General features: G+C 48.5%; 1 protein-coding gene and 1 long non-coding RNA gene across 2 annotated transcripts; one reads left to right on the forward strand and one right to left on the reverse strand.

The window, feature by feature from the left end:
- The first annotated feature begins 733 nt into the window (after window positions 1-733).
- Window positions 734-18,365, forward strand: TINCR (TINCR ubiquitin domain containing). The gene is made up of 3 exons (XM_081178155.1): window positions 734-1,193; window positions 7,433-7,509; window positions 18,280-18,365. The coding sequence occupies exons 1-2, from the start codon at window positions 883-885 to the stop codon at window positions 7,455-7,457; spliced, it is 336 nt and encodes a 111-aa protein (XP_081034281.1). The 5' UTR covers window positions 734-882; the 3' UTR covers window positions 7,458-7,509; window positions 18,280-18,365.
- On the reverse strand, window positions 7,521-9,266 carry LOC308577800. The gene is made up of 3 exons (XR_014003699.1): window positions 9,170-9,266; window positions 8,151-8,814; window positions 7,521-7,997 (listed from the first exon to the last, which is right to left on the reverse strand). It is a non-coding gene; the product is annotated as an uncharacterized lncRNA (long non-coding RNA).
- Window positions 18,366-23,054: the final 4,689 nt, after the last annotated feature.

Here is a 23,054-nt window from a genome sequence, read left to right on the forward strand (position 1 = left end):
AATATGCAGGGCTTTATGTTATGCAGAACAAACTGTGGAAAGAGAAGGAGGGAAGTCATTGACATTTTAAGATTGTTTAAATGAATATTCTGAAATGTAAAACAGAAAATTTAATAGAAATGAAATAAAAAAGTGTGTCGCCAGCACGAAACGTTTGGAAAGCTCTGGGGTGGAGCAGAGACTCTTAATCTCAGGGTTGTGGGTTCAAGGCCCGAGTTGGGTGAAAAACCTTTGCTTTTCAGGGGGGTGGGCTGGATAGCCCTTGTGGTTCCTTCCCGTTCTGCGATGCTGCGATTCTATGAAATAAGTGGTGGTGATAGGCCTCCCCATATCGTGACACACACCAAGCCCCTGATAGAATCATAGAGTTGGAAGAGACCACAAGGGCCATCGAGTCCAACCCCCTGCCAAGCAGGAAACACCATCAGAGCACTCCTGACCTATGGTTGTCAAGCCTCTGCTTAAAGACCTCCAAAGTAGGAGACTCCACCACACTCCTTGGCAGCAAATTCCACTGTCGAACAGCTCTTACTGTCAGGAAGTTCTTCCTAATGCTTAGGTGGAATCTTCTTTCTTGTAGTTTGGATCCATTGCTCCGTGTCCGCTTCTCTGGAGCAGCAGAAAACAACCTTTCTCCCTCCTCTATGTGACATCCTTTTATATATTTGAACGTGGCTATCATATCACCCCTTAACCTCCTCTTCTCCAGGCTAATCTCTGCCTCTGCACTCCTTGGGACAGGAGACAGGGCGAGATCTTGCCTGGAATGCGAAACATGCCACCCGACAGGCTCGGGCCGGGACCGGTTTGTCCAGCTTGGCAGGCTGGCGTTCCCTTTCCGAAACCTCCCTGGGAGTTCCTGGCTTCCCTGCTCTCGGCTTCATGCTTTCGCTGGCCTCTCTCTCGCCTGCCTCTCTCGCCGAGCCGGAGGGGATGGAGACCCTGCGGAGGAGCCTGTCCCGGTGGAAGAAGTACCACATCAAGGTCCACCTGGCCGATGAGGACCTCCTGCTGCCTCTGACCGTGAGGCCCACCGACACCATGATGGACCTGAGGGCCCACCTGGTGCGGGAAGGGGTGACCTCGTGGAAGAAGACCTTCTTCTACAATGCCCGGGTGATCGAGGAGCACGAGACGGTGAAGGAGGCCAAGATCCAGAACGGGTCGGTCCTCCTGCTCATCAGCGGCAAGAGGTGGGTTCCGTGGGCATCGCTCCTCAGCCAAGCTTAGCCAGATGCTTAGGAAGTTTGGGTTGGTTTGGGGAGCTGTAGAGTTGGAAGGGACCCCCAAAGGTCATCCAGACCAACCCGCGGCAATGCAAGGAAATTGCAGCGGCTGTCTCTTGGGCTGAGATGTAGTTGAGTGGGAGAGCATCTGCTTTTAGGGCAGCGCTTCTCAACCTGTGGGTCCCCAAGATGTTGTCGGACTACAACTCCCATCATCCCTGAGCTCCGGCCTTGCTAGCTAGGGGTGATGGGAGTTGTAGTTCAACAACATCTGGGGACCCACAGGTTGAGAAGGGCTGTTTTAGGGAGATGGAGGTTCCCGGTTTCAACCCCCGAGTAAGACTGAGAGGGACCCCTGCCCATGACAAACCAAGCTGACGGACTATGCCAAGATGGCAAAGCTGACTGGAAAACTCAGAAACCAAGAGGACAAAAACTTGATAAAAGAATGGGAATACAGTGATACCTCCGGTTAAGTACTTACCGTAATTCGTTCCGGAGGTCCGTTCTTAACCTGAAACTGTTCTTAACCTGAAGCACCACTTTAGCTAATGGTGCCTCCTGCTGCCGTCGCGCCGCCGGAGCACAATTTCTGTTCTGATCCTGAAGCAAAGTTCTTAACCTGAAGCACTATTTATGGGTTAGCGGAGTCTGTAACCTGAAGCGTATGTAACCTGAAGCGTATGTAACCCGAGGTACCACTGTAATTTATAAGTTATTTAGGAGACCACTGTAAGCAGATGGAAACAAAAGCAGGATTTTGATTTCACTTGTAGTGTAAAAATTACCATGGATAATATGGTTGGATAGAAATTGGAGGATGGATGAATATGCAGTAAAAAGGTAAAGGGACCCCTGACCATTAGGTCCAGTCGCGGCCGACTCTGGGGTTGCGGCGCTCATCTTGCTTTCAGGCCGAGGGAGCCAGCATACAGCTTCTGGGTCATGTGGCCAGCATGACTAAGCCGCTTCTGGCAAACCAGAGCAGCGCACGGAAACGCCGTTTACCTTCCCGCTGGAGCGGTACCTATTTATCTACTTGCACTTTGACGTGCTTTTGAACTGCTAGGTGGGCAGGAGCTGGGACCGAGCAACGGGAGCTCACCCCGTCGTGGGGATTCGAACCGCCGACCTTCTGATCGGCAAGCCCTAGGCTCTGTGGTTTAACCCACAGCGCCACCCACGTCCCTGAATATGCAGTAGTAGGTGTTTAAAACAGGACTTATGGAGAGGATGGGGGGAAGTCCTGAGATTTGGAGAATCTTTATATAGTTTTTAAAAAGCAAATCTCTGTTTATTTGTACTTAGTATTTGTAAAACCAATAAAAATGATTTCATTAAAAAAGAGAAAGAGATCCCTGCCCAAAATGCTGGAGAGATGCTTCCAGTCAGTGTAGCTAAGTGGAGCAAACCTAGTTTCCTAGGCGCTCGTCTCAATCGGCCCTTTGGTTCGAATCGATGAGGACTAGAATCTTGCTTTGCCTGTCGTGGAAGGACCTCAGTTCAGCCATGGAGCGCCTCATTTGCATGCAGGAAAGGCCAGCTTCAAGCCTCTGCCAGTCAGTGCAGGCATTGCTGAGCCCTGCATAAGACAGCATCCTAAGTTCCTACAACTCTGGGCTTAATTCAGGGGAAACTGCAGAAATGTTGATCGAACTCGTTTTAAAAACACAGCAAAAAGCCTGCTCTTTAGCTGGCCGTTTTTTGCATGCCGCCTGGTTTTTGGGGAGAGCAAAGAGCATTATTTGCAGAGCAAAGACTTACCGTAAAATCCGGGTCCCCCAAAGGTCCTCTAGTCCAACCCCTGCAAGGCTGGAATCGCAGGGAAAGAATGCCCAACCTCTGCTTCCAAACCCTCAGTGGAGGAGAGTCCATTTATTATATGCCTTTATGTAGAGCCATCCCCTTGGTGCTGTCTCCTCTGTGGCTAAATAAATAAGGAGCCGAAGTCCTCTTTGCTCAAGGGAGTGCAAAGCCACCATTGAGGGTAAGAGCAAGCTGCAGACAGAGGGCAAAGGCAGAGCAGGATTTGACCCAGTGAATGGAGGGTTACTGGAGGTGGTGGAATTCAAAATTCAAGCCGTGCTATTTTTGCATTTGCCTGTCATTGTTCTGGATACGCAAAGACTATCTAGAATGTATAATAATAATAATAATAATAATAATAATAATAATAATAATAATAATATTCATACCCCGCTCTGGGCGGCTCCCAACAGAGGACTAAAAACAGAATAAAACTTCAAACATGAAATAATAATAATAATAATAAGAGCTGTTCGACAGTGGAATTTGCTGCCAAGGAGTGTGGTGGAGTCTCCTTCTTTGGAGGTCTTTAAGCAGAGGCTTGACAACCATATGTCAGGAGTGTTCTGATGGTGTTTCCTGCTTGGCAGGGGGTTGGACTCGATGGCCCTTGTGGTCTCTTCCAACTCTATGATTCTATAATAAATAATAATAATAATAATAATAATAATAATAATAATATTCATACCCCGCCCATCTGACTGGGTTTCCCCAGCCACTCTGGGCGGCTCCCAACAGAGGACTAAAAACAGAATAAAACTCCAAACATGAAAAACTTCCCTAAACAGGGCTACCTTCAGATGTCTTCTAAAAGTCAGATAGTTGTTTACTTCCTTGACATCTGATGGGAGGGCGTTCCACAGGGCGGGAGCCACTACCCCAGGGATACTGCACATCACTCAGTCGGCAGAGCATGAGACTCTTATGGTTGTGAGTTCGAGTCCCATGTAGGGCAATAGATTGCGGCCTTGCAAGGGGTTGGGCTAGATGACCCTCGTGGTCCCTTCCAACCCGTAGGGTTCTATGATCACCAGGCTGCAGGACACCTGTGACTTTCCACATGTCGGAGGACTACAGCTCCCATCAACCCCAGCTGTTGGGGATGATGGGAATAGGAGTTCAACAAAAATATGGAGGCCCGTAGGTTCTCCATCTCTGCTGTGTACACTGGCTGTGTGTTGCATGTAGATGTGGGGGAATATTGTCCTGAGGAATTTTGGCTGATATACTTTTGCTCCCACTTAAGGGGGCTGCAACAGACATTTCCCGGAAGCCAGGAGCATGCTAAACATCCATTATACAGTGGTACCTCGGGTTACATATGCTTCAGGTTCAGTGGCGTAGCGTGGGGGGTGCAGGGGGGGCCGGCCGCACCGGGCGCAACATCTGGGGGTTAGGGTTAGGGGCGCAAATCCACGGGTTAGGGGGCGCAAATTACTTGCCTTGCCCTGGGTGCTGACAACCCACGCTACGCCACTGTTCAGGTTGCATTCGCTTCAGGTTACAGACTCCACTAACACAGAAATAGTGCTTCAGGTTAAGAACTTTGCTTCAGGATGAGAACAGAAATCGTGCTCCAGTGGCATGGCAGCAGCAGGAGGCCCTATTAGCCAAAGTGGTGCTTCAGGTTAAGAACAGTTTCAGGTTAAGTACGGACCTCCGGAACGAATTAAGTACTTAACCTGAGGTACCACTGTATTTTGCTAGATTTCCAGAAGTGGCTCAACTAAAACAGGGAACTGAATAATGGGGGAAAAGAGCACTAAGCATGCGCGACGACACATTAGTTTTCTGATAGCGCCTCTTACATCGTGTGGAAGCTCAGATGCCATGCGGAAATTAGCAGTTAGGGAAACGTAGGAGGAAAATGAATATTCTGCCTTGCAGGTGCAGCCACAGTAGCAAGTCTCGGGCACACAGAGCCTTCTCTCGCACCCGGTCCTTGAGGATGCGAAATTGCTGTGAGCAAAACCAGCAACAGTTTCTTGTCTTCGTAATGTGCATATAAGGGACGCGGGTGGCGCTGTGGGTTAAACCACAGAGCCTAGAACTTGCTGATCAGAAGGTTGGCTTTTCGAATCCCCGCGACGGGGTGAGCTCCCGTTGCTCGGTCCCTGCTCCTGCCCACCTAGCAGTTCAAAAGCAAGCCAGCGCAAGTAGATAAATAGGTACCACTCCAGTGGGAAGGTAAAGGTCTGGTTCGCCTGAAGCGGCTTAGTCATGCTGGCCACATGACCCGGAAGCTGTACGCCGGCTCCCTCAGCCAGTAAAGCGAGATGAGCACTGCAACCCCAGAGTCGGCCACGACTGGACCTAATGGTCAGGGGTCCCTTTACCTTTACCTCCCAATAATGCAATCACACCACATGCGAGGAGGATGATAGCTTCTCTAGTTAATAAATGAAGGGTGCCTTTAATGTGCCCATGCCACTAAACCTGGACTCCTAGAGGTATCCTTGGAAACCAGAACGGATCACTATGCTTAGATCTGGACAAAAACTTCCAGCTCTCTGCTCAAAACCTTAGAATAGCCACACCACACCACCCCCTTTGTTGCTAACAGTGAGTCCTGCTTGGAGTAGACCCATCGGAATGACTGGGCACTGCTGGTTTAGATCCATTCCTTTCAATGGCTAGACCCTGCCATTGAAAGGAATGGATAGAAACTGGTTGGAAAAATCCACATTTACCTGCGCGGTCCTAACCATGACTTCTCAGAAGTAGGTCCTGTTGAGTTCAATGAACCTTGCTCCCAGGTAAATGGGATTGGGGTTGCCTTCACATGGTCGTTCATTCCATTTCCCCTGCATTTTCCTAGCTGTTGATTTCTGCATTACAGTCGAGCTTTTGTACAATGTAGAAGTCACTTCTGGGGAAACTAATGGAATATAGCCCATGATTCGCGCTCCTTTCTGTGTTACTTGATCCCAGAAAAAAACAAACCCACAGCTCCTTGTAGCACCTTTAACGTGGAAAATTGAAGGGGCAAAGCAGTGAAATTTGGGACAATATACTGGCCTATACTGGGATCACGACAGAGGACGAGATGGTTGGACAGTGTTCTCGAAGCTACAAACATGAGTCTGACCAAACTGCGGGAGGCAGTGGAAGACAGGAGTGCCTGGCGTGCTCTGGTCCAGGGGGTCATGAAGAGTCGGACACAACTAAATGACTAAACAACAACAACATACTGGGATGCGGGTGGCGTTGTGGGTTAAACCACAGAGCCTAGGGCTTGCCGATCAGAAGGTTGGTGGTTCGAATCCCCGCGACGGGGTGAGCTCCCATTGCTCGGTCCGTGCTCCTGCCAACCTAGCAGTTCGAAAGCACGCCAGCGCAAGTAGATAAATAGGTACCGCTCCGGCGGGAAGGGAAACGGCGTTTCCATGCGCTGCTCTGGTTCACTAGAAGCGGCTTAGTCATGCTGGCCACATGACCCGGAAGCTGTATGCCGGCTCCCTCGGCCAATAAAACGAGATGAGCGCTGCAACCCCAGAATCGTCTGCGACTGGACCTAACGGTCAGGGGTCCCTTTACCTTTACCTTACTGGCCTATGGTTCTTTCCCGCTATTTCTGTGGCAGACTCGTGGGGCAAAGGAAGCACACATGGGCCAAGAGAGTGGGAGAATGGCGACATGGTCTGATGGCATTCCTGTTGTGTCATACGGTGTAGATGAAATTTAGCTTAGCATTTTGGCATATCGGCCCCCAAAGCCACAACTGCACAACATGAAGCGCCAGCATTATAATCAGGAAAACTGCAATCTTTATGACATGAAGCGCCCTGAGATCTCCGGGTATAGGGTGGTATACAAATTTAATAAACAATAATGATAATAAAAAGGATGCGCACCCACACTGTAAACCTAACCCTGTTTACCTTTGGAGTAAGCTCCATCGAAAATTGTCACCAGGACTTACTTCTGAGTAGATGCGGTTAGGATTGCAGGGTCACCTGTGACTTGGGAGGGGGAATTCTGCCATGTGTTGGGTATGTCCTCTTAAGCTACGGTTCCTATTGTCCGCCATGTTATAGAATCATAGAATCATAGAATCATAGAATCATAGAATCATAGAATCATAGAATCATAGAATCATAGAATCATAGAATCATAGAGTTGGAAGAGACCACAAGGGCCATCGAGTCCAACCCCCTGCCAAGCAGGAAACACCATCAGAGCACTCCTGACATATGGTTGTCAAGCCTCTGCTGAGCCTGATAGGATTTGGAGGCTGGCAGCATGTGGAGGGCAACCAGTGACCCATTCTTGGGGCAGGCGGTACTACAGAGGTAACCGGACTATGGTTTGCCGTGGTGTAAGTCAGCTTCCCGTGTTTCTGTTTAAATCAGGCCCTGATCCGGAACCTTGAGGACTAGAATATCTCTTTTTCTTTTTAGGGGAAAGGCCGTAGATGAATGGTAGGAGATCTGCCTTGTACTCAGAAGGTCCCAGGTTCAAGCCCTGCCATCTCCAGGTAAGCCAGTTGGTTAGAGCGTGCTGCCAATGAACGCCAAGGTTGCAGGTTCGATACCTGCTTGGGACAGCTGCATTGCAGGGGGGTTGGGCTATATATATGAGAAACGGGGGGGGGGGCTAGTCCTGCCCTTTGCTACTACCCAACTACCCAATTAACCTCCGTCTCCAAGGGCTGCCACAGTCATATCACCAGGGGCAAGCTGAGACTCTCCAAATGTCCCTATTTTCCAGGGACGGTCCGGGAATAACAGAAGCCACCTAGGTTTCTGATTTGATCCCGGACTGCCCTGCTTTTCCCCAACAGGACACCCCTATTTTCATTGGAGAAATGTTGGAGGCGGTGGGAAAGGGTGCCGTAGGTTTTCATCCGAGAAATGTTGGAGGGCATGCAAGCTCATGGGATATCTATGCCATGGGATGGCACAGAGGCGAACCCTGGAGGTGGAGATCAATTAGGAGAGGGGGGCAGAAGAAGGAAGACCCCCACTCCCGAGCAGTGGCGTAGCGTGGGGGGTGCAGGGGGGGCCGGCCGCACCGGGCGCAACATCTGGGGGTTAGGGTTAGGGGGCGCAAATCCACGGGTTACGGGGCGCAAATTACTTGCCTTGCCCCGGGTGCTGACAACCCACGCTACGCCACTGCTCCCAAGTGTCTACGTGAGAATTTGCAGGCAGCTTCTGCCAGGCTGAAGTTTTCAAGCTGCATCAACAGTCATGGTTGTTGCTTATTTTTCTTTTTACCACCAGAGGCTCCTTCACCCGCCCGAAAACTCAGGGCCTCCACCCGCCAAGAAAACCTGGAGGCTTCAGGGCAGACCTGGAGGTCTAGCCCAGGCATAGGCAAACACCTCCAGGTGTTTTGGGACTACAACTCCCATCACCCCTACCTAACGGGACCAGTGGTCAGGGATGATGGGGACTGTAGTCCCAAACAGCTGGAGGGCCAAGTTTGGCCATGCCTGGCACTAGATGATCCTACCAACTCTACAGTTCTAAGATTCTGTGATTCCTGGGCGAGAGGGACCGGTGGTCTGGCTAGGGGTATAAGGCAGCTTCTTATATTCCTATTCCACTGCCCCACCCATTTACAGGCCTTGTTGTCCTTCAGAGTTTAGCTCCTTCCAGATCTCAAGAAGTTACTGTTAGGATATTCCGTTCCACCTTAAGGAACAGGCATGATAACTGTGTGTCACGTGCCTGTTTACATTCCAGCACAGCTTGCTGGGAACTTCTGTTTGGGTACAGTTTTTGCTTTTGCCGTTTTGCTTTGGACACGAAGGAGGTCACACATGTTTCCTTTTGTCCTGCTGTACGCTGAATAAGCAAGGGACGCGGGTGGCGCTGTGGATTAAACCACAGAGCCTAGGGCTTACCAATCAGAAGGTTGGCAGTTCGAATCTCCGCGACGGGGTGAGCTCCTGTTGCTCAGTCCCAGCTCCTGCCAACCTAGTAGTTCAAAAGCATGTCAAAGTGCAAGTAGATAAATAGGGAAGGTAAACAGCATTTCCGTGTGCTGCTCTGGTTCGCCAGAAGCGGCTTAGTCATGCTGGCCACATGACCCAGAAGCTGTACGCCGGCTCCCTCGGCCAATAAAGCGAGATGAGCACCGCAACCCCAGAGTCGGCCACGACTGGACCTAATGGTCAAGGGTCCCTTTACCTTTACTACGCTGAATAAACTGCTTGTAAATATGCTCACACAGCCTCTCCTGCCACTTCCGTTTGTGCAGCGTTTACTCTGCTGAGTAGCGTGCCCCAGCTTCTGAAGCTCAGGTCGCAGATTCACGCTGCACCAACTGGTGGGCTGGAGCCTGCTGGGGGCCTGCCAGCTGCCCCCGTTTCCTTGGTTGCTTGCCAACAGTTACATGTCTACCTGGTGGGTGGATTCTGCCTCTCGTGTGTGTGTGCTGGTTAATAGGTGTGCACAAGTGGCACACAGAAGGAAAACTGCCAAACACATTTGCAGAGCTAAGCATGGCACAGCATGGATTGAAATGGGGGGGGGGACCTGCATGGACTAGATGACCCATGGGGTCCCTTTCCAACTGTGCTAGGCCCGGGGGTAACCCGTGAAACGCAGCCCAGGACCAGTCCCGAATCCAAAGGTTCTGCTAGGAGTCAGTCCGACAGGGTCAAGGCAGGACGCGAGGCAGGAAACCAGGCAAGGACAGGTACAGGATCTCAGGCAGGATCTAGCAAACAGCAATATTGCCCCCGCAACCTGGGGCGGGGTCCGACAGCCTTTTATCTTTGTCAGGGTAGCGGCCGGTCCTGATCTCCCGGCGACTCACCTCCCTGTTTCGCCCGAAGGCGAGCACTCCTCCTGTGAGTACTCAGGTCTCTCCTTCTCTCAGACCTTAGTCTCTGCAACTCGGGAGACGTCGGTGGGTTACCAGACCCAGAGGCCGCCTCAGCCTCCCCTAACCCAACCGGTAGTGGAGCAGCTGTAAGCGATGGCCCAGCTGGAGGCAACGAGGTCATCCCCGCATCTGGAGCCAGGGCAGGATCAGGCCCCTGACTCAGCCCAGCTGGTGCTTGTTGCAGGGGAACCTGTGCAGACTGGGACCTTCAGGATCAGGCCCCAGACTTGGTTCAGATGATGCCTGGGGCACAGGATCCGGTGCGGACTGAGTCTCCTCTGGTTCCGAGTCTGAGCCCGGGTCCCAGGCCATCACACCAACTCAACAATTCTACGATTCTATGGAATAAACCACAGGAGGGGAGAACATTCTTGCACCCGGGTCCTGCTTGCAGTTGGCTGGCCGCTATGGGAGGAGGACTGGAATTACAGAATTCTAGACTTGGAAGGGACCCCAGGGGCCATCTAGTCCAACCCCCTGCAATGCAGGAATCTCAACATGTGGTCCCCCATCCCATGGAGTCCAACCCCCTGCCATGATGAGCCCCCTTTGGGCTCTTCTTGTGCCCAATCTTCCTTTAAAAAAAGCAACGTAAGAAGGAGCTCCGGTGGATCAGACCAAAGGACGTTCCAATCCGCCTCCTCGCTTCTACAGCAGCCAACCAGATCCATCGGCAAACACTGCCAGCAAAGTGATGTGCATAGTTTTAATCCTATGGATGTTTCATGGTATTGCAAGGGTTGGTTTTCCTATGTTTTCATAGAATTGTAGCGTCGGAAGGAACCTTTTGCCCGATGTGGGTCTCTAACCCACAACCCTGAGATTGATAGTCTTGTGCTCTATCTATCTGGAAGCTGCATTGGGTCCCGTCAGGGAAAAAGACAGGGTATAAATAGTCATATCTACTACTACTACTACTTGTTTAGTCGTTTAATCGTGTCCGCCTCTTCGTGACCCCCTGGACCAGAGCACGCCAGGCACTCCTGTCTTCCACTGCCTCCCGCGGTTTGGTCAAACTCATGCTGGTAGCTTCGAGAACACTGTCCCACCATCTCGTCCTCTGTCGTCCCCTTCTCCTTGTGCCCTCAATCTTTCCCAGCATCAGGGTCTCTTCCAGGGAGTCTTCTCTTCTCATGAGGTGGCCAAAGTATTGGAGCCTCAGCTTCAGGATTTGTCCTTCCAGTGAGCACTCAGGGCTGATTTCCTTCAGAATGGAGAGGTTTGATCTTCTTGCAGTCCATAGGACTCTCAAGAGTCTCCTCCACCACCAGAATTCATAAGCATCCATTCTCTGGCCATCAGCCTTCTTTATGGTCCAGCTCTCACTTCCATACATCACTACTGGGAAAACCAGAGCTTTTACTATACGTATCTTTGTTGTCAAGGTGATGTCTCTGCTTTTTAAGCTGCTGTCTATGTTTGTCATTGACTACTACTACTACTACTATTTAAAACAATATATTAATATAATACATAATATATCATCATCATAATCTTTGCTCAGTCCCCTCCATGGATCTTTGAGTGTGATCACTGGGCAGGCGTCTGGATAAACAATAATTATGGTCGCCGGTCATGTGTTGCACCTCTCCTGAGTCAGGACTCAGACACGTTGTGTACAGAAGCAAAGCCTGTTTTTCCAGGGTGACCTGTTTCCCCTTTGTGCCTTCGGTGGATCTTGTCACTGCTAATCTTCCTTTTTTGAGAAAGAGCAACACCAACAGACTGGCAGGTGTGCTTTGGCAATGGCTTATTTGCTTTTGCTGCAAATATATCCATATCCCTTTTTTCCTCCATGTTATGTACTGAGTTGAATAGGATCCAAAATGCAGCAGTCTGATTGGTCCTAGAACAAGGCAGCAGTATGATTGGTCTGCAGGAGCCACCCAATCCAGCTCCAGATGGAAGTGAATCCACAACCTGATTGGTCTACAGGAGAATTCCGGAATTAGCCAATCACGTGCAGCCCATTGTGTAAATAATGTATATAAAGCACTCCAAGTGGCTCAAATTGGCCTGCATTGTTCTATATTGTAATACCAAACTTACTGTATGCACGTGAAACATGGACCACTTATAAACGCCATCTCCAGCTCCTCGGAAGATTCCATCAACGGTGCCTCCGAAAAAATTTACACATCACTTGGGAAAACAGGCGAACTAATGCCAGTGTACTAGAAGAAGCAAAGATCACCGGTGTCATAGCGATGATTCTTCAACATCAACTTTGTGGAACGAATCATGTTGTTCGCAGTGGCGTAGCGTGGGGGGTGCAGGGGGGGCCGGCCGCACCGGGTGCAACATCTGGGGGTTAGGGTTAGGGGGCACAAATCCACAGGTTAGGGGGAGCATATCCACAGGTTAGGGGGTGCAAATTACTTGCCTTGCCCCGGGTGCTGACAACCCACGCTATGCCACTGGTTGTTCGGATGCCTGATTATCGTCTTGCAAAGCAACTCCTCTATTCCGAACTTTAAAATGGAAAGTGTAATGCTGGTGGTCAACAAAAGAGGTTCAAAGACTCTCTCAAGGCAAATCTTTAAAAATGTAGTACACTGATAACTGGGAAACAATGGCCTGCAAGAGCTCCAGTTGGAGGACAGCCTTGACCAAAGGTGTCATGGGCTTTGAAGACACTCGAACTCAGGACGAAAGGGAGAAACATGCTAAGAGGAAGGCAGGCTTGGCAAATCCACACCATGTTCAACTCCTGCCCGGAAACCTATGTCCCCACTGTGGAAGGACGTGTGGATCCAGAATTGGTCTCCACAGTCACTTACAGACTCACTGTTAAAACCGTGTTTATGGAAGACCATCTTACTCGGCTGCGAGGGACCGCCAAAGAAGAAGAAAAAGAAGCACTGTTCTCCCTTTCCTCATTTCACAGAATCATATAATTGTTGAGATGGAAGGGACCCCAGGGGTCATCTAGCTGAACCCCCTGCAGTGCAGGAATTCTGTCCATCTGCTCCGGGGTGGGTTCGAACCTCCAACCTTCTGATCCTTTTTTTTTTTTTTATAAAATTTTTATTTGGTTTTCTGGTTTTATAGAGACAAAACATACACAAAGAAAAGACAAAAGACAAAAACATGTATAAAATCAGCAAATCCCCGTTTCATAAACTTGTTCCCTGACTTCCCCCCACCTCCCCTCGTGCATCCCAGTTTCAAGATTATATCAGCAAATTGGTAATTCTCCTCTCAACATTCTTATTCATCTTATTACCTTTTTTATAATAAAAATTAATTTTCCTAAGTTGGACTTAAGTTCTCTTCCATCGATTTTCATTTTATCTTAATTAAGAGTCATATTGACCAAACCTAGAAGTCTTAAGAGTTTTTAAGAGTCTCTTCTTCCCTCCCTCCCATCCCCGGTTTTGTCCCTTCCCAATAAAGATCCAGATTCGAGATTCTCAGCCTGGGTTCCTCACGTCCGAGGCTTTCAAATCCCTTTCAGTCCCTCTCCGCCTGTCCTGTTGGTAGTCCTTTATGTCAGTCGTCAGGTCTGGGAAAAGCTCTTTCACCATCAAAGTGTATCCTCTTCCCACAAGGGGGTTCAAAAGTAACTGCTGGAGAATTTCCACAAAGCCTATCTCTTCACAATCAAAGTCCAAACGGAGGCCCCAATCGTATTTCTTTATTTTAGTTTTCTGTATTCCATTTTGTCCCGGGACCTCCTCCTTCTTCTTCTGTGTCTTTCGCAGAGTTGTAGTAGATATGTTCCCAGCATTTCCTTGCTTGTGTTCCGCAGATGTCAGCTTTTGGTTGTTGCTTCCCAGGATTACTTCTTCTTTTTCTTGTTGTTTAGTCTCTTCCAGCTCTGTAGGTATTGTTTCCCATTCAGCTGTGGATTCTTTCTCATTGAGGTCCTCAATACTAAGAGCAGAGTTGCCTGTTCCCAAGGTCATAGTCTCAAGTTGTTTATTCATGGCCAAGCTCTGTTCTTGTAAGATTCCCACCAATTGAAACATCCTTTCGATTTCCACTAGTAACTTTCCTTCCACAGCCATTGTATCCATTGTAGTTTCACAGAATTCCCCCTAGGGGGAATCTGGTTACTTATTAGCCTTTTCACCAACAATCCTTTAACTGATTATTATTACTTTGTTTCCAACAGTTTTAGCTCAATTATAACTCGTCTTAGTCCAGAGGGATCTTAGATGACAAATTTTCCACTTTAAATCGGCCGTTTGACAGCTTTGACAGCTGTCAAACTCCGCAGCTCTTACACAGGCACCAAGGCAGGACGTTCCCGGGCCCGGGAGGGGGGGTTGTTTAAAGCAAAAAGAAGGTTCCCAAAACTCCACTCTCCAGCCCAAAATTTCCCTTAGTTAAATCTCGGAAGTTAATGTCCTTTTTAACTCACCCCACCAGGGGTAGGCTCTCCAGCTTAGCTCTTGCGCCGTTGCTTAGATCGTCTGCAAGGGGGGGGGGTGCGGACTTCCTTTTAGACACCCCCCGCTCGTCTCCAATTCAAGGTAGAATTTTTATAAAGTCCCAATCCGTCTTACTCACGGGCGATTCTTTCAGTCCAAATTTTCAAGGAAGGAAGTCAGCGCTCTCTGGTTATGGCTCGCGGCTTCGCTCCACCGAGGTAGCGATCGACTCTCAGTGCCACGCCACCCCCGTATCCCCTCCGCAGCCTTTAAAAAGGCTCTTTGCGAATCAGGGGGGGGCGCTTAAGGCACCCGCCGAGTCTTCAGTCCGCAGGCTTCCGCGCCTGCGGTTTTTAAGGGTCCCCGCGTCGCCGGCGCGGCAAAGACCCATCCTCAGTGGAGCCGATTCCCTCCGGAGCTCGGAGGGAATCCGCCATTTCCAGATCGCGTCAACCCGGAAGTCCCCCAACCTTCTGATCCTAACCACCGCCTCCGTCCAAGTGGACTGGATGCAGCCCAGAGAAGCACTGAAAGTGTTGGGGGAAGAAGGAGGCCAGAGAGGAGCAGGCAGTGGCGAGTGTCCCTTGTCTCCTGCGCTTAGTGGTCCTCTCCTTGGGGTCCATAATAATAATAATAATATTAATAATAATTTTTTATTTATACCCCGCCCTTCCTGGTTCAAAAACTGGGCTCAGGGTGGCTAACAACAAATTTAAAACACTTAATTGTAAAAGCAGCATAAAAACAGTATAAAAACATGAATAACAATTAAATTCAAAATTCAGAATCAATTTAGGGGAAATAAGCATTAGATAATCCCCAGGGCTAGCTGACTGAATTGGTCCTACTTGGGCCAGCGAGGAGACCAGGGGAAAATTAGCTGTGGGGTCTCAGAGCGGGTGTTCTTCATAAAAGGGAAGGGGGAGGGAAGAGAAGGCAAATAGGAGATCAGGCTAAGTTCAAATTGAAAGCCAGGCGGAATAGCTCTGTCCAACAAAGGTCCGTATAGTTAAAGCTCTGGTTTTCCCAGTAGTGATGAATGGAAGTGAGAGCTGGACCATAAAGAAGGCTGATCGCCGAAGAATTGATGCTTTTAAATTCTGGTGCTGTAGGAGACTCTTGAGAGTCCCATGGACTGCAAGAAGATCAAACCGATTATCCATTCTGAAGGAAATCAGCCCTGAGTGCTCACTGCGAGGACAGATCCTGAAGCTGAGGCTCCAAGACTTTGGCCACCTCATGAGAAGAGAAGACTCCCTGTTAAAGACCTTGATGTTGGGAAAGATTGAGGGCACAAGGAGAAGGGGACGATGGAGGACGAGATGGTGGGACAGTGTTCTCAAAGCTACCAGGATGAGTTTGACCAAACTGCGGGAGACAGTGGAAGACAGGAGTGCCTGGCGTGCTCTGGTCCAGGGGGTCACGAAGAGTCGGACACGACTAAACAACTAAACAACAACACAGGCCCTGCGAAGGAAGTTAAATCCTGCAGGCCCTGGTCTCTTGGGACAGAGCATTCCACCAGGTCGGCGCCATCACTGAGAAGGCTGTGGTCCTGGTGGAGGATAGTCTGGCTTCCTTAGGGCCCAGGACCTCTAAACTATGATTATTTATGGACCTTAAGGTCCTCTGCGGGGCAGACCAGGAGAGGCAGTCCCGTAGATATGAGGGCCATATCTGCCACTCCTCCTGGTTGTCCCAGTCTGCTGCCTGAGGCAACTGCCACACCGTGCCCCATGAGGGGGCCCGGCCCTGTCCGGTACCACCACCTTGATGGGGATGCCGGCAGCTAATCAATGGTCCCTGGTGAGCAGTTGGCCGAGCTGCTGTGTTTGGCAGCTCCTGGTTCGGCCTCAGGGGGCAGCCCTGCTTGCCCCACATTTGAGGAACTGAGAAAGATCCCCTACACTTGCAAAGGTAAAGGTAAAGGGACCCCTGACCATTAGGTCCAGTCGTGACCGACTCTGGGGTTGTGGCGCTCATCTTGCTTTATTGGCCGAGGGAGCCGGCGTACAGATTCCGGGTCATGTGGCCAGCAGGACTAAGCCGCTTCTGGCGAACAAGAGCAGCGCACGGAAACACCGTTTACCTTCCCGCCGGAGCGGTACCTATTTATCTACTTACACTTTGACATACTTTCGAACTGCTAGGTGGGCAGGAGCAGGGACCGAGCAACGGGAGCTCACCCCGTTGCGGGGATTCAAACCACTGACCTTCTGATCGGCAAGTCCTAAGCTATATGGTTTAACCCACAGCGCCACCCACGTCCCTACACACGCAAAAGAGGTGTTAATTCCGGATGCTGCGATGCTTTCCTTTGCAGAGTGGGTGACCTGTATGTCATAGCCATGAATATTGATGGAAACATCCGGGGCACGGGACTCTGTCCTGGTGGTTTTCCACCCGACGCAAAAGAAAACAGCATAAAGACCCTGTTTTTCTTCCTGCCCCCTTTTCCTAATGCGCCGGCAGATAATTGGCAGTGTTCGGGAGAAGGAGTCAGCCTCTCCTCCATGTTGGTATCCTTGGGGGGTTGATAATGTTGGCCATAAAAATTCACTTAAGACTCAGCCTCGCAGATTTGGGGGTGGTAGCGATGCTTATGGCCTTGGCTAATATGCAAAATTTATTTATCTGTGTGCTTTCTGAGCAAACTGCTTGGTGTGTGTGTGTGTGTGTTTTTCTTGCTGGCGGAAAGAGGTCACCTCGTTGCGATTCCAGAAGGGGCAGCGGAGCAAACTCTGCTTTTTAATCAGGAGGGTTGACTTTCCCCCCTGCAAGAAAATGTCCGGATTATAACTTGCGTTTGCACAAGACCTTTGCGGGGGAGGTTGTCGGTTGTGATCCTTGCGATGATCCTGTGAGGTGGGTCGGTTGCTATTGATTATCTGCTTGCGTGACCCGTTGGGGGGTCACTGCAACCTCCGCAGCTCCCTGCCCCGCCCCCAGGGAAAGAAATTTAGGGGTTTGCAACACAAGACACAATGTGCATTTAAAACGTACAACTGTCCGCAGAGCTTTCACAATTACCCAAGCAATTGAATGGCACCTGCCAAACGATGAGCTTGCCTGTACATCTTTCCATGGCTCCCCTGACCCCTGACAACATTCCACACCTCGCCCTTCCCTCCCTCCCTGTCATTGGAATGTTTGTGAACATTCTGTGACATCACAGCATGTCAGTCAATAGCTGGGGCGGAGAAGGATTCTCCCACAGGGCAGCTGCTAGGTATTTATTTATTTTTAATCTTTCAGCCAAGGCAATAGTATGGAGGTTCTTCACAGCTGGGGAATCATACCCATGCTGGTTTACTTAAATTTATTTATTTATTTATTTATTTATTTATTTATTTATTTATTTATTTATTTATTTATTTATTTATTTTAGCTGGAAAGACTATATTATTTATATATATTTTTATTAATTTTTTTAACATATCATTTTCAGCTATCATTTAAAACACAATTTCAAATCTTATACAATTTTTTTGACTTCTATCAATCACATCTGAAATTTTTCCAATCTTTTTCACTTAATTTACATTTCTTAATTTCACTATTACTTTTCATTATCTTAACTAATAACTCTCTTCGTAATCTTCCTTGCAATATTTCATATTTTCTTCCTTACAAAACTTCTTGTAATCCTTCTAGCGTAATCTGTGGATTACAATTGCTTTTCAAATAGTTCACATATTTATTCCAGTCCTCTGTGAATCTCTGGTCCCGCAGGTTTCGAATCCTTCCTGTCATCTTATCTAATTCTGCATAGTCCATTAATTTCATCTGCCATTCTTCTTTCGTCAGTAATTCTTCTTGTTTCTATTTCTGGGCCAATAAAGATTTACTTAAATTTTTTAATTCCGTTATTCTTGTTATTTTCTTCACTGGGGAGATAAATATGAGGCGGTGGCAATTTCTCTCTGTTGGGACGGGTCTGATCTGATCCCCCTCCCCTTTTGGCAGTCATTGATTTGATTGACGTGTCCATGAAGCCTGACGATCTCTCCCTTTCTTTTAAAAAATCAACGCAGGTGATGCTTGCTTTGGGAGGCTGAAGAACTGCCGGCATGGCGCCATCATTCAGAAGGACGGTGTTGTTGTTGTTTTATCTCTCATGTGAGCAAATCACAGCAGCTAGCAGATATCCAAAGGTAAGCTGTGGAAAGAGAGCACTAACAGGTACACCTTCCCAAACCCAGACAGAAAGCTTTCCTGAGCTCCTGATAGGCATCACAGCATCACCAACAACATCACACATACCATCTCGGGACTATTTAATTGCTCATCGTCTAACATTGTGTATGCCATCAAATGCCAACAGTGTCCTTCAGCTCTCTATATTGGACAAACAGGCCAAACCTTACGCCAAAGAATAAACGGACATAAATCTGACATCAAGAATCACAAAACAGAGAAACCAGTAGGAGAACACTTCAATCTCCCAGGACATTCCATACAAGATCTCAAAGTAGCTGTTTTACTACAAAGGAATTTCAGAAATAGACTGGAAAGAGAAGCTGCTGAATTGCAACTCATTACCAAACTTAAAACCATGGAGAGACCTGGTCTGAATAGAGACATTGGATTCTTATCTCATTATACATGACTTAGCCATCTCTCACCTCCTCACCCCTTGCCTTTTCCTGTAAGACCTATTACAGTCGTTAAGAGTCGTCAACAGGCTCATCTCAGCTATCTGCCAATCTCCCATTCCCACCACCCTTCTGAGTAATACCCCTCCCCACCTTCTCACTATATAGAAGGGTCTGGCAACTTCTGTTTCAGTGTATCTGAAGAAGTGTGCATGCACACGAAAGCTCATACCAAGAACTAACTTAGTTGGTCTTTAAGGTGCTACTGGAAGGAATTTTTTTATCCTGATAGGCAGTTCCCCTCCCCCCTGCCGGCATTCCTGATGTTTTCCCATTTCATCCCTGCAATTTTGCTAATCGCCAGCATCCTGTGAGCAACACTTCCTCCGGAGCTGTTGGAATGTTCTTAAGCATCTTGTGACATTCCCAGAGCTATTTGAGTGTTCTTAAACATTCTGTGACACCATACTTGGCACCAAAGCTGGGGATGCGGATGCTGACCCGAGACAGGATATTATTGTTATTTTAACTTCTTGAACTCATCTTTCTAAATGATGGCCATCTGCACACCTGCTTGGCCACACCTGGGCTCATCGCCTCTCACGTTTTTAACCCTGTATGTGCTAACTAGCTCGAATCGGACATGCTGGATCAAAGCGGTGGCCCAGCTACTTCATGACAGTGGTACCTCGGGTTACATACGCTTCAGGTTAAATACGCTTCAGGTTACAGACTCCGCTAACCCAGAAATAGTGCTTCAGGTTAAGAAGTTTGCTTCAGGATGAGAACAGAAATCGTGCTCCGGCGGCGCAGCAGCAGCAGGAGGCCCCATTAGCTAAAGTGGTGCTTCGGGTTAAGAACAGTTTCAGGTTAAGTACGGACCTCCGGAACGAATTAAGTACTTAACCCGAGGTAGCACTGTATCCTGTTGTCACAGTGGACAGACAGAGCTTAGGGCATGGGTAGGCAAACTAAACCCCAGGGCCCGGATCCGGCCCAATGGCCTTCTAAATCTGGCCCACCGACGGTCTGGGAATCAGCATGAGTAGAATGTGTGCTTTTATTTAAAATGCACCTCTGGATTATTTGTGGGGCATAGAAATCTGTGCATTTCCCCCCTTCAAAATATAGTCTGGCCCCCCACAAGGTCTGAGGGACAGTGGACCGGCCCCCTGCTGGAAAAGTCTGCTGACCCGTGGCTTAAGGATCCAGATAGACTGCCACTGGACTGGGAGGTTCCATAAGAATGTAAGCAATGGCTAGTAGTCATTGGCAGGGGCCGGGGTTGGACTAGATGGCCCTTGGGGTCCCTTCTAGTTCTGCAGTTCTATGATTCTGCGACAAACCTCTCCTCCTTCCTCGAATTGGTCCAATTCTCTTCAGGAGCCACTTAAGTTGGCCGTCGTCCTTGCCTCCTGCGGAAGGGAGTTCTGGGAGGGGTGGTCTTGTGGTAAAGTTAAAGCTTACTGGGAAATGATATATAATGAATTGAAAAGGATGTTTAAAATAACGTTGGTAAAAAACACACCCCCAGAAGCATTTCTTTTGGGAATTATAGGGACAGAACTCCCTAAAATGTATAGAAATTTATTCATGTACATAATACCTCCGTGAACATCCGCCTTGTCTAGCGTCCATTTTGGCGAACGTCCGCAGCAAACCCGGAAGTACAGGAATGGGTTATTTCCGGGTTTGCCCCTCGCACATGTTCAGAAGTGCTAAATTGCACTTTGCACATGCACAGAAGTGCAAACCGCTTTTTGGCTAGCAGCTCAGGGCTCCGGAATGGATCCTGGCCACAAAACAGGGTACGATTGTATGCTACTACAGCGGCAAGAATGTTACTCGCCCCAAAATGGAAAGAAACAGAAGTCCCAGCAAAAGAAGAATGGATACAAAAACTTACGGAATACGCAGAAATGGCGAAACTTACCGGAAGAATAAGAAATCAAGATAATTTTTTTTAAAAAAATGGAAATGGTTTATTGAATATTTACAGATAAACTGTAAACAGATAAGAACATTGGCAGGATTATTGTAATAACCTGGAGTTTGAGAAGCATATATATTTAAAGCAAATGCATAAATGACCAAATTAAGTCAGTTTGGATATGGAGAAGATATTAAAAATAAATTTAAGGGGTCATAGAAAAAGGGGGAAGGAAGTCAAGTTTTGAAATGTTAAAATGATAGCGAAATTAGTGAAATGTATAAACTTGATCACAGGTGGCGTTGTGGGTTAAACCACAGAGCCTAGGACTTGCCGATCAGAAGGTCGGCGGTTCGAATCCCCGCGACGCGGTGAGCTCCCGTTGCTCTGTCCCTGCTCCTGCCCACCTAGCACGTCAAGTGCAAGTAGATAAGTTGGTACCACTCTGGCAGGAAGGTAAACGGCATTTCTGTGCGCTGCTGTGGTTCGCCAGAATCGGCATAGTCCTGCTGGCCACATGATCCAGAAGCTGTACGCCGGCTCCCTTGGCCGGTAAAGCGAGATGAGCGCCGCAACCCCAGAGTCAGCCATAACTGGACCTAATGGTCAGGGGTCCCTTTACCTTTATAAACTTGATAGGCATAAACAATATATTTTTTTTTGGTTAAAGAAAGGGAGAGGGAGTTCTTCAGTTTGACTAGGCGATGCTTTGAAGAAGCCCTGTTTTTTATCAGTCCTAAATCTTCCCCTCTGTGTTCCCTGTCGCTCCTTGCTAAATTGCAGGTCTCCAAGCGAGGAGGAAGAGAGGAAGAAAGATGGATCTGGAGAGGAACGGAGGCGTTGGCAGAACCAGAAAGCGGCGCTTCAGATCCATGACTCTTGGGCTTTCTGAGTTGGTGACCTGAGAGAGAGAGAGAGTGAGTTTCTGCCTTCAGTCACTCCCTCATGGCGCCTCCACGCTGGGTGATACTTCAGGCAGGTTGAGACACGGCAGCCTAGCCTAGCTCTCTGCCGGAAAAGCGGGATTTCAAGTCGAGAGGGGCGGGGTGGCAGCGGCGGAGGCGGCAGAGGGTTTCAGTCACCCACGCCGGGACAGCAGAGGTCAACTTCTTTGGGGGGAGGCAGTGTGGCTCAGTGGTTAGAGCGCACACAGAACCTAGATTCCTGCCTTGCAGGGGGGTTGGGCCAAGGTGACCCTCAGAGTCCCTCCCAATTCTGCAATTCGATACCCAGGCAGCTCCGGGAAAACCTTCCTGCCGGCTGCCAGTCAGTGCTGGAGCCCAGTGGTGGGTGGGGGCAGAAGGAAAAAAGGGGGCGGAGCAACGCTTGCATGGCACAGGAAGTTTCTATGCCCAAACTCTGCCCTCTCTGACCGGGTGAGCGAGAGGCAGGTCAGATTTCAGGGACGCACCCTGCCTGGCCAGGCAAAAACACGCGAGGAGGGTGTGAAGCAAAAGGCAGTGAGGATTGTGGCCTGGGGAATGTTCTGAGGGCCAGGCGGGGAGGTCCAGAGGGCCACATGTATTCCTTTTTTATTTATTTATATAATTTTTTTATTGATTTTTGCAACGTATCATTTTCAACAATCATTAAACATATTTTCATATCTTATACCAAATTTTTCCAATCTATTCACTTAATATACACTTCTTGCTTCCACTATTACATTTAAATCTCTTAATCAATATCTCTATTCTTTCTCTACTTAGCAATATTTCATGTATTTCTCCTTGCAAAACTTCTTGTAGTCGACTGGCGTAGTTTTTTGATGACAGTTGCTCTTCAAATAGTTCGTATATTTCTTCCAATCTTCTGTGAATCTCTGGTCCCGCAGGTTTCGAATCCTTCCTGTCATTTTATCTAATTACACTAGTAGGATTACAAGAAGTTTTGTAAGGAGAAATATATGAAATATTGCAAAGAAGAGAAAGAAGAGATATATTAGTTACGAGATTTGAATGTAATAGTGAAAGTAAGAAACGTAAATTAAGTGAGAAGATTGGAAAATTTCCAGGTGTGATTGACAGAAGTAAAAAAAAAATTGTGTAAGTTTAATAATTGTTGAAAATGATATGTTAAAACACACGCACACACACACAAACACACATACAAGCGCTGCTAGCGCTCAACCAGTCAGTCTCTGGGCCAGTTGGTACGCACTGCCCTCCCGGGACCAGTGGCCTCACTCTGCGTAAAGCATTTTCCTATGTTCCTGTATCTCGAAGGGGGAGCGTTCGCTCAGAGATAGAGGTTCAATCCCTGCCTTCTCCCCTTTAAAAGGGTA

This window comes from Podarcis bocagei (genome assembly GCF_964188305.1).
Source record: "Podarcis bocagei genome assembly, chromosome: 18".
Taxonomy (NCBI): Eukaryota; Metazoa; Chordata; class Lepidosauria; order Squamata; family Lacertidae; genus Podarcis; species Podarcis bocagei.